The sequence below is a fragment of the Desmodus rotundus genome, chromosome 5 (genome assembly GCF_022682495.2).
Source record: "Desmodus rotundus isolate HL8 chromosome 5, HLdesRot8A.1, whole genome shotgun sequence".
In the NCBI taxonomy this organism is placed as follows: domain Eukaryota; kingdom Metazoa; phylum Chordata; class Mammalia; order Chiroptera; family Phyllostomidae; genus Desmodus; species Desmodus rotundus.
This window is the reverse complement of record NC_071391.1, coordinates 149,003,366-149,019,624: the sequence shown is the minus strand read 5'-3', so window position 1 is coordinate 149,019,624 and position 16,259 is coordinate 149,003,366. Positions and strand designations below refer to the sequence as shown.

General features: G+C 35.8%; 1 protein-coding gene across 5 annotated transcripts in view; it reads right to left on the bottom strand.

The window, feature by feature from the left end:
* The window catches only part of MEMO1 (mediator of cell motility 1), a 110,259-nt gene that overhangs the window by 41,468 nt on the left and 52,532 nt on the right, over positions 1-16,259 (bottom strand). For all 5 annotated transcript variants that reach the window (XM_053923601.1, XM_053923603.2, XM_071221571.1 and 2 more), the window contains exons 3-5: positions 16,134-16,202; positions 5,157-5,269; positions 2,863-2,974 (exon numbers count right to left, since the gene is read on the bottom strand). In XM_053923601.1, coding sequence (XP_053779576.1) covers positions 2,863-2,974; positions 5,157-5,269; positions 16,134-16,202 — 294 coding nt within the window. The remainder of the gene's footprint in view (positions 1-2,862; positions 2,975-5,156; positions 5,270-16,133; positions 16,203-16,259) is intronic.

The window sequence follows — 16,259 nt, the reverse complement described above, 5'->3', positions numbered from 1 at the left end:
GAATGCACTTATAATCTGATATACAGAAAAACCAAAGTGTTTAATGGAGTTCTATTAGTCTGGGGGGGGGGGGGGGCAGGGGTCACTGTTTCAAATGAAAAGAGGCCTTTAGGCTCTTAAACTAATGCATACGTGACACAGACTGAAACTGCTACTCAGGTGTAAACAAGGCCCATTTCAGGGAGTGGAGCCAGAGCCCAAAGGACCCAGCCACAAGCTGAGAAAAATAATGAATTATAGAGCCACTACCAGAAGATAGAACTAAACCATAATCAAGGACATTCCCTGTTCCCTGGTTATATTTCAGAATTGCTTTGGACCAAATACTGTTACACGCTTTCCATTCTTTCACTCTCCCGTGGGAGTATCTACTGTGGTTAACTGCCCCTCTCTCAAAACCACATATTGAGTATAAGGGGAGCAGGCTATAACTTGTCTTCTTAGTTAACGGGTATCCAAATCAAGAGGAGCTGTACCCAAGGAATCTCATCCATATCTCAAACTAATGCAGATCATAATATGGACTTTGAACTTGAGATCATTACTGAATGAGCCTTTAGGCATCTTAGGAATGTGTGCTGCATGCTGGAGAGATGTGAACTGTCACCAGGTGAAGAACTGTGAAAGTCCATCTGCAAAGATGGCTGCCAACAATTCCTGCTATCTCTCTACACACACACTACTCCACCCCCGCCCCCATCAAGAGGTGGAATCTATTTCTCCTTCACCTAAAACTTGGCTGACATCATGTTCTGCTTTGAAAAACAGAATGCAATAAAACTGATGCCCTATAGTTTCAGCCTCGGCCTTTAATAGGTCAAGAAAATCCTGTTTTATTCCCTTGCTACCCTGAATCACCAAGTAAGGAAATCTAGGCTATCTTTCTAGAGAGAGACCAAGAAGAGAAAAAAGCCAGGTTTGAAGAACAAGCCACCTAAAGAACTAATGAGGTGTCTCAACTAAAAGCCAGCACTAAGGCTATCTTGGACTTTCTAGACCATTTGAGCCACCTCAGTCAACCTCTTGTGGCAAGGAGTTCCCTGCAAAAACTGACCCCAAAATTGTGAACAACAACATAGTTGTGATTTTAAGCCACTAAGTTTTGGAGCAATTTGTTATTCAATAATGGACAGATGATACAGGTAGTGAGTGAAGCAAAGGCTACAAAAGAAAAGTATTGGGTACTTTCTAAGAGTCAATATTAGGGATCCTAATGTAAATACAAGACAGGGAAGGTTTTCTTTAGAAGTGATACACTTAACAGTGGTATTTAACACTATTTAATAGAAGGGAAATTATCAATAGGAATTTCTTTTGTTGGTTTTAAGTTTCTATTTTTCTAAATTTTTCACAATGCATATGTTTTACTTTTGAAACAGTAACAAAAGTTATTTTGTTAAAATTTCCTTAAGGATTTTGCTGGCAGCTTACTGGTTCTACCGTAACAAAACCTATTAAGTCTAAAATATTTATTTTCTAATGACAAAATATGCAAATATTTCAGCAAATAGCATGTTTTCTATTATCCTATGTAGTTGAATAATTAAATGTGTCAATTTAACAATCCAAGAAATAAACATCCCATGTTGCTTTACAGTTTCTGAAGAATTAGAATATATTAAAACACAATTAACTTAAAATGATACTGCTTATAATTTAGTATCACACTGATATTAGAAACTTCTCCAGATTTAGGTAGTTCCTCATAGTTATCATTGTGAACAGATATCAATAACATAAAACTGAGAGAAGTAAATAATACTCTGATAACAGAATTAAGAGTGGAAATTATCCAAAAAGACTGCAATAATGTACTAAAACCAACAAGACAAAATTACAAAGAAGTATATGTGTAGGGTTAAAAAGAAATCAACCACAAACGCACAAGAGGATAAAATAATCTGGCTTAACAATATGAAGAAGCCTTAGGTTTCAGCTGACCATATTACATTTGCCACAACAACACAAAAGAAGGTTAATGTAATCTCGAACAAATATTGACTAAGAACCTAAAATGCACCATGTACTTTACTAAGAGAATACAGTGATGAGATCCACAGAAGGAATAATCTCATCCTATTTAAAACTAGTCAAACTACATACGGAATAGTAAGTCCACATAAAGGAAATGTTTGAAAAAATGAGAGAAATGTGACCTACGAACAGAAGACTTTCTAATTTGAATACTGACCTAAAAGAAAGCTCTTAAGACAATTCTTTCATTGTACCAAAATAACTAACTACTATGTAACTGGCATTGTGCTAGGCACTGAGGTATAAGTGGAGAAAACAGATACTGTCCCTGTCCTCCCTCTGCTTACAGTCTACTGAGCACCCTATCACAGGAAGACCTTAAGCAGATACCAACTAATAATCTGTCAAGCATATTATGAAAGAGATTCATGTACTTTGTGTAAGGCTGAAATAAATGGCCTCCGATATTGTGCCCAAATCTAAAATTTTACTACTAACTTATGGCACCACACCATGAAATAATGTAACTGTTAAGATAAACAAATGTCTAACGAGTAAAATTAACAGGCAATCCAATACATACATACACACAAGGTTTTTTAATGTTTCCCCCTAATAAAACAACCTGTTCAAGTTGTATGTTCAGCTTTCATAGACAAACTATTCAAAACCAACTTCAATCCACATTAAGAAAACCCAACCTCAAATTTTTATTTTCATTTCAAATAAAAAATATTTTCCAGAACTATGAGAAAATAAATTTGTATTGTTTTAGGCCAAAGGTTTTTTAATCTCCTTACTCTAATGATTATCTTACCCTAGTTAAAATAATTCCAAATAAATTAATATTTATAATTTCTCTGAGAATTCTTATAGTAATCAATATACCTTTCCATGGCTTTAGCTGTATAAGGCAAATGCATTTCAATACTGTGTTCATCTTCATCTGTCTGCAGAGACATGCGTTCAAACATTCCTGTCTTCCATAGTTCTCCGTAAACTAAAGAAATTTCAAAATATAGCAAAACAAATATATTAATGTATATCCTCATCCTGTGAAACTCCACCCAGTCACACAAAACTGCATGTTTGCAAAAGACAGAAGCACCACATAATATTCCCCTTCATTCTTTTCCTCCATTTTTTGTTTTTACAAAAGAAAAAACTAGCTCTTTACATACCAGACCAAAGAATAATGCATGTATATAACTTACTCAAGATTTTTCTGTTACATGGTTATGTAGGCAATAACTTAAATTTTTCATCAGCCCCCTTTATTGTATCGAAAATCACCTCCAGGTCTGAGCCCTTCCCTATAACTTGGATCAGCACATGCTGACAAGAGTGGAGTTGACTAGAGCTCCTCCTCAAATACCAGGAAACCACTGGCTACCTACTCATGAAGTTAATAATATACCGTTTCTGATTTGCTTTGTTTGTTAATAAAATGTGTAAGACTATTATTTCACACCTCCGGTTCTGGCTACAGTAAGAATAGAAAATTTCCACTGAGAATGCTACTTTCCTCAAAATTAAAAAAAAATAAAGCTTGTGGGATAGACCAGAACATAAAATTCATAACAGCACCATGCCATAAATAATGTTAAAATGAACTAGTAATTCAGCCCTTGTGATAAATTAACTTCAAACTGAATACTGGACAAGAAAATGATGAAATTTAATATGTGAAAAAGTAATACGAGTGTTTTGGTCTTACCATAGACTGAACCAACATTCTTATAACTACAGCAAAGAAATGGGATCACCGATATAAAAAAAACTACAAATGGTGCTATGACTTTTTTTCTACAAAAATATACCTGATTAAAATCTTCCATTCCTTCTCTGGCAGGCTATCCAATGAAGTTTGTCCCCCAAAACCAACCCAGGGAGTAAGGCTAGTAATATTCCAGCTCTATTAATAATATATATTATAATAAATTGCTAATGCTCCATGATACTTAAAATCCCAAATTATAAAAATTTAGGCCTAAAAAAATAAGGAAAAATGAGGTGGCATTTCCTGTGTAAATGGTTTCTTTTACTCCACAGAAGTATGTTAAGCAAAATTTCTTGGAACAAGAAGCATTCAACATACTTAAAAATACAAATTAATGAACTGAAAGGATACACCCAAATCCATAAAGGTGGTTATTGGTGGGAATGTATATTGAGTTCAGATGATGGATAAATTCTGAGTCAATTATGGATGATGAGTACATGAATATTTGTAACATTATTTTCTGTACTATTCTGTGGTTTTTAAATTATGCTCCACCATTCCTCCAAAAATAGTATTCAAAGTCAAAAAGTTTTATTTTACACATTTGATATATAAAATGATACCAAATTAAATAAAAAATGTGACTTCTGAAAGCCTGTGGAAAAAATAAATCAAAATAATAGACATTTAAAAAATAAATACACTCTATGTAGCACCTTTCTTTCAAGAGTCTCCTAACTACAGTCTCATTTTTTCCCAGAAAAATCATTTGAGAGGAAATCAAGGTTTATCAGAATTATCTGCTTACAGTGAGGGAGGTCATACACATAGAGGTTGACTAACATGCCCAGAATCCTGCATCACGCTGAGACAGGCACTGGTTCCGTGTCTCACAGCACAGTGAGTGCACAGTTCCCTCCTGAATGTACATGTAGCCACCACGGTCTGGAGACTAGCTGATCTTTCTGATCTTGCAGAAAAACTGTGGTTGTCTTTTAGGCATACAAAAGATTTCCTTTCTTTTTATTTTTTAAAAATTCCTATTGGTATTCTATTACAGTAGATTCTATTACAGTGGAAACAAATTTTATTTCTTAAAATTGAGGTATTACTTTTGATACTCATATTTATTTTTTTTTAATTAACTTATAATTCCTATTTAAAACCGTAGGCTGTTGAAAAGCTGTATGATTTCTAGCCCTGACTGAAATCATAGCCATGGCTCAATTGCTTGGGCTTTGTCCCATAAGGTGAACTGTCACCAGTTTGTTTCCCAGTCAGGGCACATGCCTGGGCTATAGCCAGTCACGTGTGACAGGCAACCAATCAATGTTTATCTCACACATGGATGCTTCCCTCCCTTTCTTTCTCCCTTCCTGTCCCTCTCTCTAAAAATAAATACATAACATCGTTAAAAACTAAACATGAAATAAAAGCTGTACGATTTCTGCATACTTACTCTTTTGGTCAATACGAAGGTCGTACAGAGGTGTCCTATATATGTCCACACTGGAAAGTGCACATCGAGAGAGGGGCACATGATGAGAAGGCCCAAGGATGAAAATTCTCCGGCTAGGAGATACACAACAAAAAACAAGAGCAATTGCACTTCTACATAAACCTTATTAAATAAAAGAAAAAATAAGTACATTTTTAAAATTACAAGTAGAACTTTTCCTTGGCTGATTTCATTGCCTACTGTTATGTGCTAAATTGTGTTCCCCTAAAATTCATGTTTAAGTCTCACCCCCAGGACCTCAGAATGTAACCATATTTGAAGATAAGGTCTTTAAAGAGGTGATGAAGTTAAAAAGAGGCCATTAGGGGAAGCCTGGTGTCGTGTAAGAAGAGGGAGAGACACCAGCGGTGCACATGCGCAGAGAGGTGACCGTGTGAAAAGGCATCAAGAGGACACCCATCTGCAAGCCAAGGACACAGGCCTCAGGAGAAGCCAACCCTACCGGCACCTCAGTCTCAAACTTCAGACTTCAGAACTGTGAGAAAATAAATTTCTGTTGTTTCACCTGCCCAGTTTGTGGTATTTTGTTACGGTAGCCCTCGCAAACTAATACCCCTACCAGTGATTTTCTCCTCAGTTAATTAAGTTCTTTTCTTTATCTCTTTTTGTTGGAAGGCCTTTAAAAGAACCATGTTCAACACCTAGAAATACCAGTTACTAAGTATCTACAGTAAGCCAACCTGCTATGCTTAAAATCATCTCTATATTCACAATGGCTACAGAGTTTTCAATAACTATAGTAATTAAATTTTAAACATTAGGGCTACTAAATAAAATCTCAAAATTCTAACTTGCCTTCTAAAGTCTACCACAACTTTAATAAAAATCCATGCAAAATATCATTACAAAGAAGTATTCTGATAAAGCTACTTTCACAGAGGAAAAAAGGCATCTTGTTGAGAATTCTGTGTAATAAGCTTTCTCTGTTCCCATTCAAAAAGAAGTCATTCTCAAAAACAAAGAGACTTGATTGTGTTATTTTATACCATAGGTTAAAGAAAATAACTGGTCTAAACAGCAGCTTAAATCATTACTATCATTTTATCTTGACATCAAGAATAAAATTAGCCCTGGCTGGTGTGGCTCGGTAGATTGAGCATTGGTCTGTGCACCAAAAGGTCACTGGTTCGATTCCGGTCAGGGCACATGCCTGGGTTGCAGGCCAGGTCCCTAGGTGGGGGTGTGCCAAGAGGCAACCAGTGGATGTTTCTCTCCCTCCTTTTCTCCCCACCTCCCCTCTCTCTAAAAATAAATAATTAAAAATTTTAAAAAAGAGTAAAATTAACTTTCATTTTATCTCAAACAACCCTATGATCTAAATTCTAAAACTATCCATATTCTGTTCTCCCAGATGCATAGGAACAAAATTTACACACACCACATTCACACACAAACTTAGACCCCAAATACCAAAATCCTGAGAGAGAAGGGAATACGATATGTACCTAGAAAATTAAGTACTCATTGTTCAATTAATGGACAAGACTGATACACAAGCTAGTTCTTTCATGTCAAAAACTTGCAGTCCAAAGAATGTGTGCTTGAGCAATATATTTATTTTGATAGAATTCTGTAACAGCTAAAAAAATTAACCTATCGTCTATTGTATGTTACTTGCTCTTTGGAGGGAGGGAGTGGGGGATAAGAAAGATGGACACGAAAAAGGAAAAAGAAATTCTCAGTTCAGAGTCCCAAAATCTCCTCAAGACGTCAGACATAGCAAACATGTAAGACTGCAATCCACAGGCTATTTCTAGTCAGAAACATAATCTCTTTTCCTGCCCCACCCCTACTGATAATACTCACTTCTTGTCATCACCATTGTAACTCAATAACCATTTCAGAAAGAAAAGATCAAATCCCGATTCCTAAATGAACAAAAGACACCACTATGTTCTCCTATCTTAACAGCACATAAACATCAACATAATTTTTTAAATTAACATCTAATGTGGGATATAGATAAAGTGGCTTGCCTAAGGACAAGTATTTATATGAACAAGAATCAAGTATGAAAAAAGGCATTTTTATGTTTGAGGACTATATTTCTATGAAAAGAGAGAGGAGATGGACAGAATATTTAAAATCAGAATGTTCCTAGGAAAGCCAGGATAATTAAAATATGAATAGGCTTTTAAAATGTCAATCTAAACTCTAGGTATAGATACACTTCATAGATAAGTGTAACAAGGTTCTCACAATGGCCCAAAGATGAGCACTAATCCAGAAATAAACACCTGAGGTCAGCTTCAAAAGCCTAACTGCCTCCTCTAACACTGAGTATTTACCTTGCTTGCTTTTTGTCAGATCCAGGCTAGCTGAAAAGATGAAGACTGCTGGGGAAAAGAGCTTCCTCCAGTTGGAACTATCCAACTGTATACCCAACAGATTCTTTCCAGGTTGGCAGAAATTCACCCAAAGGCAATACAGTGAAGTTCCACATTTGGTTACGAGAAATAATAGGAAAAAAGAGGCTTAGGTCCCATCAACATAAAACCCTTAAAAGTGATATACGCAAAAACAAACCAAAAAAGGCTAGGTATTATTAAAGAAGAAAAAAGTGCATATTGTACCAGTAGTAATTGCAAAATGGGTCTCTGTTAGCCCTATGCTAACAAAAAGAATATTAACAGTGTAAATAAAAGATAACGCATTTTCTTTTTTTGCTAGATTGCTAGATCCTAAACACCAAAGCCATAGAAGTATTTTGGAGACAAATAAGTAATAAGCACATTAAAAGCAATGCCACTTTCTCTCCATTTAATAAATTGCAAGGTGCTTTGTCTTTAAAGAAATGACTTTTAGCCCTGGCTGGTATAACTCAGTAGATTGAGTGCCGACCTGTGAACCAAAGGATTGCTGGTTCAATTCCCAGTCAGGGCACATGTCTGGACTGTGGGCCAAGTCCCCAGCAGGGGGTGGCATGAGAGGCAACCACACACTGATGTTTCTCTCTCTCTATTTCTCTCTCCACTCCCCTCTAAAAATAAAGAAATAAAGTCTTTAAAAAAATGACTTTTAAATATTAACATGTCATCACTGTTGTCACACAGGTAAAAGAAACCTTTAATAAGAAAAAATGGGGAAAAATCAGTAGGCATTCTCTTAGAAACAAATGTTGTTCACATATAATACTTCCAGAGAATCACATTTGTGGATTTACTTACTATGAGTGTCATCTGTGCACCAAATATGTAAGTTACCTAAGTGTCTGCCCTCATAAATACTCCACTTATTCTAAATGATGTAACACAAGTAATTTTTAAAAGTGTTTCATGGCAAGTGCAGATATTTTAACTAAAGCATAAAATGTCAAATAAGATTCCTTTTTACCCTCTTATTCAGCCATGCAAGACTTTCTGAAAGATATGAATGAAGTTACTATCTAAGTATATCCTGAGTTTACTTTTAATTATAGTTTTAGTAAGAGGAAAAGACTTTGTAACTACAGATATGAGAAAGAACTTAACTAAATGTATCCCTTTTAAAATTTCTTAAACAGCCAGCCAGTGCTATTTTTGAAACACAAATTGGATCCCATCACTCTCCTGCTTAAAATGTCTTTCAGTGGCTTTCCATGGTAAGAGGATAAAATCCAAAATTTTTAAAATTGGTTCTAAAGTCTCAGATAAACTGGCCCCTTTTTGTAGTACTCTTCCCCTTGAATACGATATTTCCTGTATACTGGTCCTCTTGCGGTTCCTTGATAACACAGACAACTTGGCCTCCTTCAAAGCCACCACACGTTCCTTTCACGTGGCTTAAAAATCATTTCCTCAGAGAGGCCTTCCCCAAGACCTCACCCACAGACCTACACCACAGTCTAAAGCCAATCACCCTGTATCGCAGCAGTTCTCAAAGTGTGAACTGTGAATTCAACGGGCTCACAAAATCAAAGTTATTTTCATAACAATAAAAGAAGTTATGGGCCTTTTTCACTGTGAGGACATCTGCACTTACAGTACAAAAGTGAGGCAGGGTAAACTGCTGGCACATTAGAACTACGATCAAGGTAACGGAACCAAAATGTATTCTTCACCTTCACCCACGCCAAGTTTTGGGGTTTTTCTTAAAGGCCAGTCTCACTTGAATACAATTTTGTAAAATTATTCTGTATGACAAAATGCATTCAATTTGTGGTGATAAATGCACAGAACACTTCTACTGCATATAGCAGTATGTCTCATGGAAAAGCATTAATGTGATGATGAGTCGTGAGCAAAACTAGACTTTTTCATGGAATACAATTTTTATGTCAAAAACTAACTGTAGACGAAGTATGGGCATTCCAATTTAGGTACAGTATTTTGCTGTTTATAATGCATACTTTTTTGCCCAAATTTTTGAGGGAAAAATAAGGATGTGCATTATACATGAGTAGTGCTAATTTGTTACAGGTACATAAAATCTCTTGTGCCTGTATCTGTTCTTCTGTTTTGTAATTATGTGCTATATAAAATTTCTTGTACCATAGTATGTTCAAAAATGTGTGAAAATTCACAAAACTTATGAGACACAGCAAAGGCAGTCCTGAGAGGGAAGTTCATAGCGATACAGGCCTACCTAAAAAAGATAGAAACATTTCAAACAAACACTCTAACCCTACACCTACAAGAACTCGAGGAACAACAACAAAGACAGCCCAGAGCAAGTAGAAGGAAGGAAATGACCAAGATCAGAGCAGAGTTAAATGACATAGAGACTAAAAGCACAATTCTAAGGATCAATGAATCTAAGAGCTGGTTCTTTGAAAAGATAAACAAAATCGACAAGCCTTTAAGAAGGCTCATCAAGAAAAAAAGACAAAGGATCCAAGTAAATACAATTAGAAATGAAAGAGGAGAGATTACAACTGATACTACAGAAATACAAAGAATTATAAGAAATTACTACAAAGAACTGTATGCCAAGAAATTTGAAAACCTAGGTGAAATGGAAAACTTTCTAAAAAATTTATAATCTTTCAAAACTCAATGAAGAAGAAGAAGCAGAAAGCCTGAACAGACCAATAACAACAGACAAAATTGAAGCAGTCATCAAAAAACTCCCAACACACAAAAGCCCTGGACCAGATGGTTTCACAGAAGAATTCTACAAAGCATTTAAGGAAGAGCTAACCCCTATCCTTCACAGACTATTCCAAAAAATCCAAAATGATGGAAGACTCCCAAACTCTTTTTATTAAGCCAGCATCATCCTAATCCCAAAACCAGAAAAAGACACAACGAAGAAAGAAAACCTCAGGCCAATATCGCTGATGAACATAGACACTAAAATTCTCAACAAAATATTGGGAAACCACATCCAGCAATACATTAAAAAGATCATACACCATGACCAAGTGGGATTCATCCCAGGGATGCAAAGATGGTACAATATTGGCAAATCAATAAACGTAATACATCACATAAACAACAGCAAAGACAAAAATCACATGATCATATTAATAGATGCAGAAAAGGCATTTGATAAGATACATCACCCACTTCTGATAAAAACACTCAGCAAAGTGGGAATAGAGGGAGCATTCCTCAACATAATAAAGGCCATATATGAGAGACCTATAGCCAACATCATACTCAATGGACAAAAACTAAAATCTTTCCCACTAAGATCAGGAACAAGACAAGGTTGGACACTTTCACCACTTATATTCAACATAGTATTGGAAGTTTTAGCCACAGCAATCAGACAAGAAAAGGAAATAAAAGGCATCCAAATTGGAAAGCAGGAAAGAAAAATGTCTTTGTTTGCAGATGACATGATAGTGTAGTGTACATTGAAAATCCTATAGACTCCACCAAAAAACTGCTCAACCTAATAAATGAATTTGGCAAAACAGCTGATACAAAGTCAATACTCAAAAATCAAAGGCATTCTTGTACACCAACAATGAAACATCAGAAGCAGAAATCAGGAAAAAAATCCCATTTGATATAGCAACAAGAAAAATAAAATACCTAGGAATAAACCTAACCAAGGAGGTAAAAGACCTGTATTCAGAAAACTACACAACACTGAAGAAAGAAATCAAGGAAGACACAAACAAATGGAAACGTGTACCATGCTCATGGATTGGAAGAATTAACATCATCAAAATGGCCATACTACCCAAAGCGATTTATAGATTCAATGCAATCCCTATTAGAGTACCCATGACATATTTCACAGATATAGAACAAACACTTCAAAAATTTATATGGAACCATAAACAACCCCGAATAGCTGCTGCAATTTTGAGAAAGAAGAGCAACATAGGAGGAATCACAATACCTGATACCAAACTGTTATTACAAGGCCACTGTAATCAAAACAGCCTGGTACTGGCATAAAAACAGGCACACAGACCAATGGAACAGAACAGAGAGCCCGGAAATAAACCCAAGTCTCTACAGTCAATAAATTTTTGATAAAGGAGGCAGCAGTATAAAATGGAGTAAAAATAGCCTCTTCAACAAATAGCATTGGGAGATCTGGACAGCTACATGCAAAAAAATGAAACTCGATCACCAACTTACACCATACACAAAAATTAATACAAGGTGGATAAAAGACTTAAATGTAAGTCGTGACACCATTAAAGTCATAGAGGAGAACAAAGGCAAGAAAATCTCAGATACTTCACACAGTAGTATTTTCACTAATATGTGCCCTAGAGCAAGGGATATAAAGGAAGGAATAAACGAATGGGATCTCATCAAAATAAAAAGCTTCTGCATGGCTGAAGAAGACAGTATTAAAATAAAAAGAGAACCAACCATACTGGAAAACATATTTGCCAATGATACTTCAGACAAGGGTTTCATCTCCAAAATATATAAAGAAAACACACGACTCCATTCTAAGAAGACAAGCAACCCAATTAAAAAATGGGCAAAGGACTCGAACAGATACTTCTCCAAGGAGGACATACAGAGGGTCCATAGACATATGAAAAGATGCTCAGCATCACTGGCTATCAGAGAGATGCAAATTAAAACTACAGTGAGATACCACCTCACACTGGTCAGAATGGCCATCATAACCAAAGCAACAAACAACAAGTGTTGGAAATGTTGTAGAGAAAAGGGAACCCTAGTGCACTGTTCGTGGGATTGCAAACTGGTGTAACCACTATGGAAAACAGTATGGAATTTCCTCAGAAAACTAAAAATGGATCTGCCTTTTGACCCAGCAATTCCACTGCTAGGATTATATCCTAAGAACCCTGAAACACCAATCCAAAAGAACCTATGCACTCCAATGTTCACAGAAGCACAATTTACAATGGCCAAGTGCTGGAAGCAACCTAAGTGCCCATCAGTAAATGAGTGGATCCAAAAACTGTGGTACATTTACACAATGGAATTCTATGCAGCAGAGAGAAAGAAGGAGCTCCTACCCTTTGCAATAGCATGGATGGAACTGGAGAGTATTATGCTAAGCGAAATAAGCCATGCGGTGAAAGCCATATGATCTCACCTTTAACAGGAACCTAATCAACAAAACAAACAAACAAGCAAAATATAACCAAAGACACTGAAATTGAGAACAGGCTGACAGTAACCAGAGGGGAGAGGGGAGGGAATTTCAGGGGAAAAGTGTGAAGGGTTTGTAGGAACAATTATAAAGGATACATGGACAATAATGGCGGGGGGCGGGGGGGGGGGGGGGGGTTGGAAAGGGAGGGAGGTGAGGAGGGCTGGGGGTTAGGGTGGGGTAGGGGGAAAAGGCAGAGAACTGTACTTGAACAACAGTAAAATTAGGAAAAATATATATATTAAAAAAAACAAGTATCTAAATATAAATAAATAAATAACTGAATTTAAAAATTAAAATAAAAGATTTTTTTCCTGAAAGTTTGGGCCAAAAATGTGGGTGCGCATTATACGCGGAGTGCACTATGCACGGCAAAGTCCAGTAGTTGGCAGAAATTTACTAAGAGGATGACCAAAATGATCCTGCCACTTCAAAGAAAACATTTGATATATTTGTTGCCAATGATAAAATTGAAGCTTTTAAGTGAAAACTGGACTTTTGCAAAACTTCTATCCCTGTAAGATTTAACAGCTTCCCAAAAGTTAAAAGATTTTTCCGATGAAATTGGTGTTGGTATTAACACATGTGATTTTCTGACACTGTGTGTCAACATTTAAAAGATTTACATAATTCAATAACAAATACTTTCCAAATGTCCCATGCAAGATGCTAAAACAATCATGCAATGTCAGAAGATCCCTTCAAAGGGAGAAGAGTACAAAAGATGATCCTGGTTGACATGTAGAAAACAGACTAGTGTGAAAGGTAAGAATGAAAGCTAATGGTATAGAATTTAACCTTCTCTCTTGGACTGTTCTTTATTATTTCTCTATACTTCTCATAGTTCCCAAAAGGATGCTCTTTGTTTGTTTTATCAAAGGACTCTAAAGACATTGCAAATCTCAGAGTGGGGCACTTTAAAGAGAATACAAATGTGACTGTGAATTACTATTTTTAACACTTAGACCTTCAAATTTATTTATTCTGTATTCAATTATTATATATTAGTTATCAAAAATAATCCAACTACATCATCTTTCACCATTTGCCTCTCTTTTTACTAGTCTCGTTTGTCATATTCTTAGTCCTTGGTTCTCTTCCCTTTTTATTCTTTATCTTTTCCCTTCCAGTCTCATTTTCCATTGACTTAATTAACACAAGCTGTCCACATCTACCAGTATTGGTTGTATATCTCTCTATGAATTCTAAGGCCAAATTTGATTTGGGGGTACCCTTCTAGCAGATACTGTCATCAATAAAGATTCTCTCAAATAGAAAAAGATTTGGGAAAAGTTACTGCATGTACTTTACCTTGATGATAGCTGGTTTATAGGCCCAGGGTCAAATAAAGGAAATTTCTGAAAATATTTGTAATCTAATTTCTATTTGTTCTTATTCATGAAGTAACTTAGTTAAAATTGTATATTAAACATGTATCAAGATTTGTTAAAGACATCCCTCAAAACATCAAAAATGGGGCATGGCTAACCAAATTCTCATTAATTTGGCAACATATTTTATTTATTATTTAAAACTTTCTAAAACTAATTCTCAAAAAAGATATGGTATAATGTCCAGAGTACACTACATAAAAACAAAAAAGAGCAGTTTTTTTTTGTTTTAAAAAACTGAACAAACTACTCAAAGGAAAAAGAGTAGGCTGTGGGTGAGATTTTCCTTTTAAACTTACGGCTGCTGTGAGTCACTTCTTTTGAATGATTATGCTTCATCTCTACTAGTACAGATGTATATCACTAGTACTACCACTAACAATTGACACTAAACAGAATTAAGATCATGGATTTTATCCATTCACATAGTGTGTATACAACTACCAATACAGACTGGACCCCTGTAGTGGTTTACATGTAGTAAATTAACTAAATAAAATGCTGATGAGAAAATTAAGTAATTTGGATGGCTATTTCCAGCAGAAGCTTTTGAAAGTTCACATGTTTCTTATTTTAGAGAGTAATACACCAAGATTTTAAAAGTTCTTAAGTTTCTCATTTGAGACAGTAAGTATATTACTCAGGCTCAATTTGCCAGAAAGGTTTTTTATAAAGCTAACTTCGGAGCTGTCATTAAATTATTAAACATTTATATGCTTTAAACACCATGAGATACACTGTCAGATTCTAAAATAATTCAAGTAATTTATCCTGTCAATGAGAAATTATTCTTCTGTCATTAACCACAACTTAACAAGTACAATAAAGAATTTTAAATTAGAAAGTGATTAAAATAGAAAATGCGCACCTCCAGATTTTCAAAGAAAAATTTTAAACCAAAATATTTTAACTGTCAGTGTTCCTGGACCGAATTCTAATAGGGGGGTTGGGCATGAGGGGGATGGTTCTCCACATCTCCAACAAGCAATTCTTAGACGCTGCCTGGAAATAGCATCAGATTCCATAGGTTATGGGTTCAGTCCTATAAGACTGTCCCCAAAACCCCCACTTCAGATGCCAGTTGGAAGCCCAGGTTGATGTGTACTTCTGACTGGCTATAAATCAGAAGTTCCCATGATACTCTCTGGGTTCAATTAATTTACTAGAGCAGCTCACAGAACTCAGAGAAACATTTTATACTTACAAAATCACTGGCTTATTATAAAAGGATATAACTCAGGAACAACCAGTTAGAAGAGATGCATAGGGCGAACCATGGGGAAAGGGAGTGTAACTTCCACTCCCTTTCCGGGGCGACACTCTCCCTTAGATCAAGGCAGAAGTTCTCTGAAGCTGTCCTTTTGGGTTTGTATGGAGGGTTCATTACTTGGTCTTGACTGATTAAATCACTGGGTGCTAGCGACTGATCCAACCTCCAGGCCCTCCTTGTTCCCCAGAGGTCAGGAGTAGGCTGAAAAATTCCAACCCTCTAATCACAGGACTGGTTCTCCTGGCAACCAGTCCCTATCCTTAGGTGGGATCCAAAAGTCACCTCATTATACCTCTCCATGACAAGAGGCACCTTTATGATATTCAACACTTAGGGAATTCCAAGGGTTTGGGGACCTGTGAGTTAGGAACTGTGGGCTAAAACCAAATATACATGAGAAATACATTTTGGTCATCTGAACGGCCAAATTTTTATTTCTCATAAATCACACTATCACATTAACATTCTAACATTTCTGGAACTAAACATTTTACCAACCTAAGGAAAAGTAAAAACTAAATTTCCAGAACTAAACATTTTACCAACCTAAGGGAATGAAAAAATAGTATTAAAGCTTTCTATAACCTATAAAAGATACAAAATTTACAAAAAAGTCAAATTCCTAATGAATGAGTATATAGTAACAATAAATATGCAAAACAAATTAGCTTAGTGACAAGGCAGTTGTAATTCCCAACATTACTCCATAACAAAACAGTCTCTAGCTAGATTACTTACGTAATAGATGGATCCACTTGTTTGTAAGCATGAGCAGCACAAGACCCACAGTAAGTATATCCTGCATGGCTACAAAACAAAATATTTTTAAACTTAAGCATCAAATTCAGAAATTAAAATATTCTG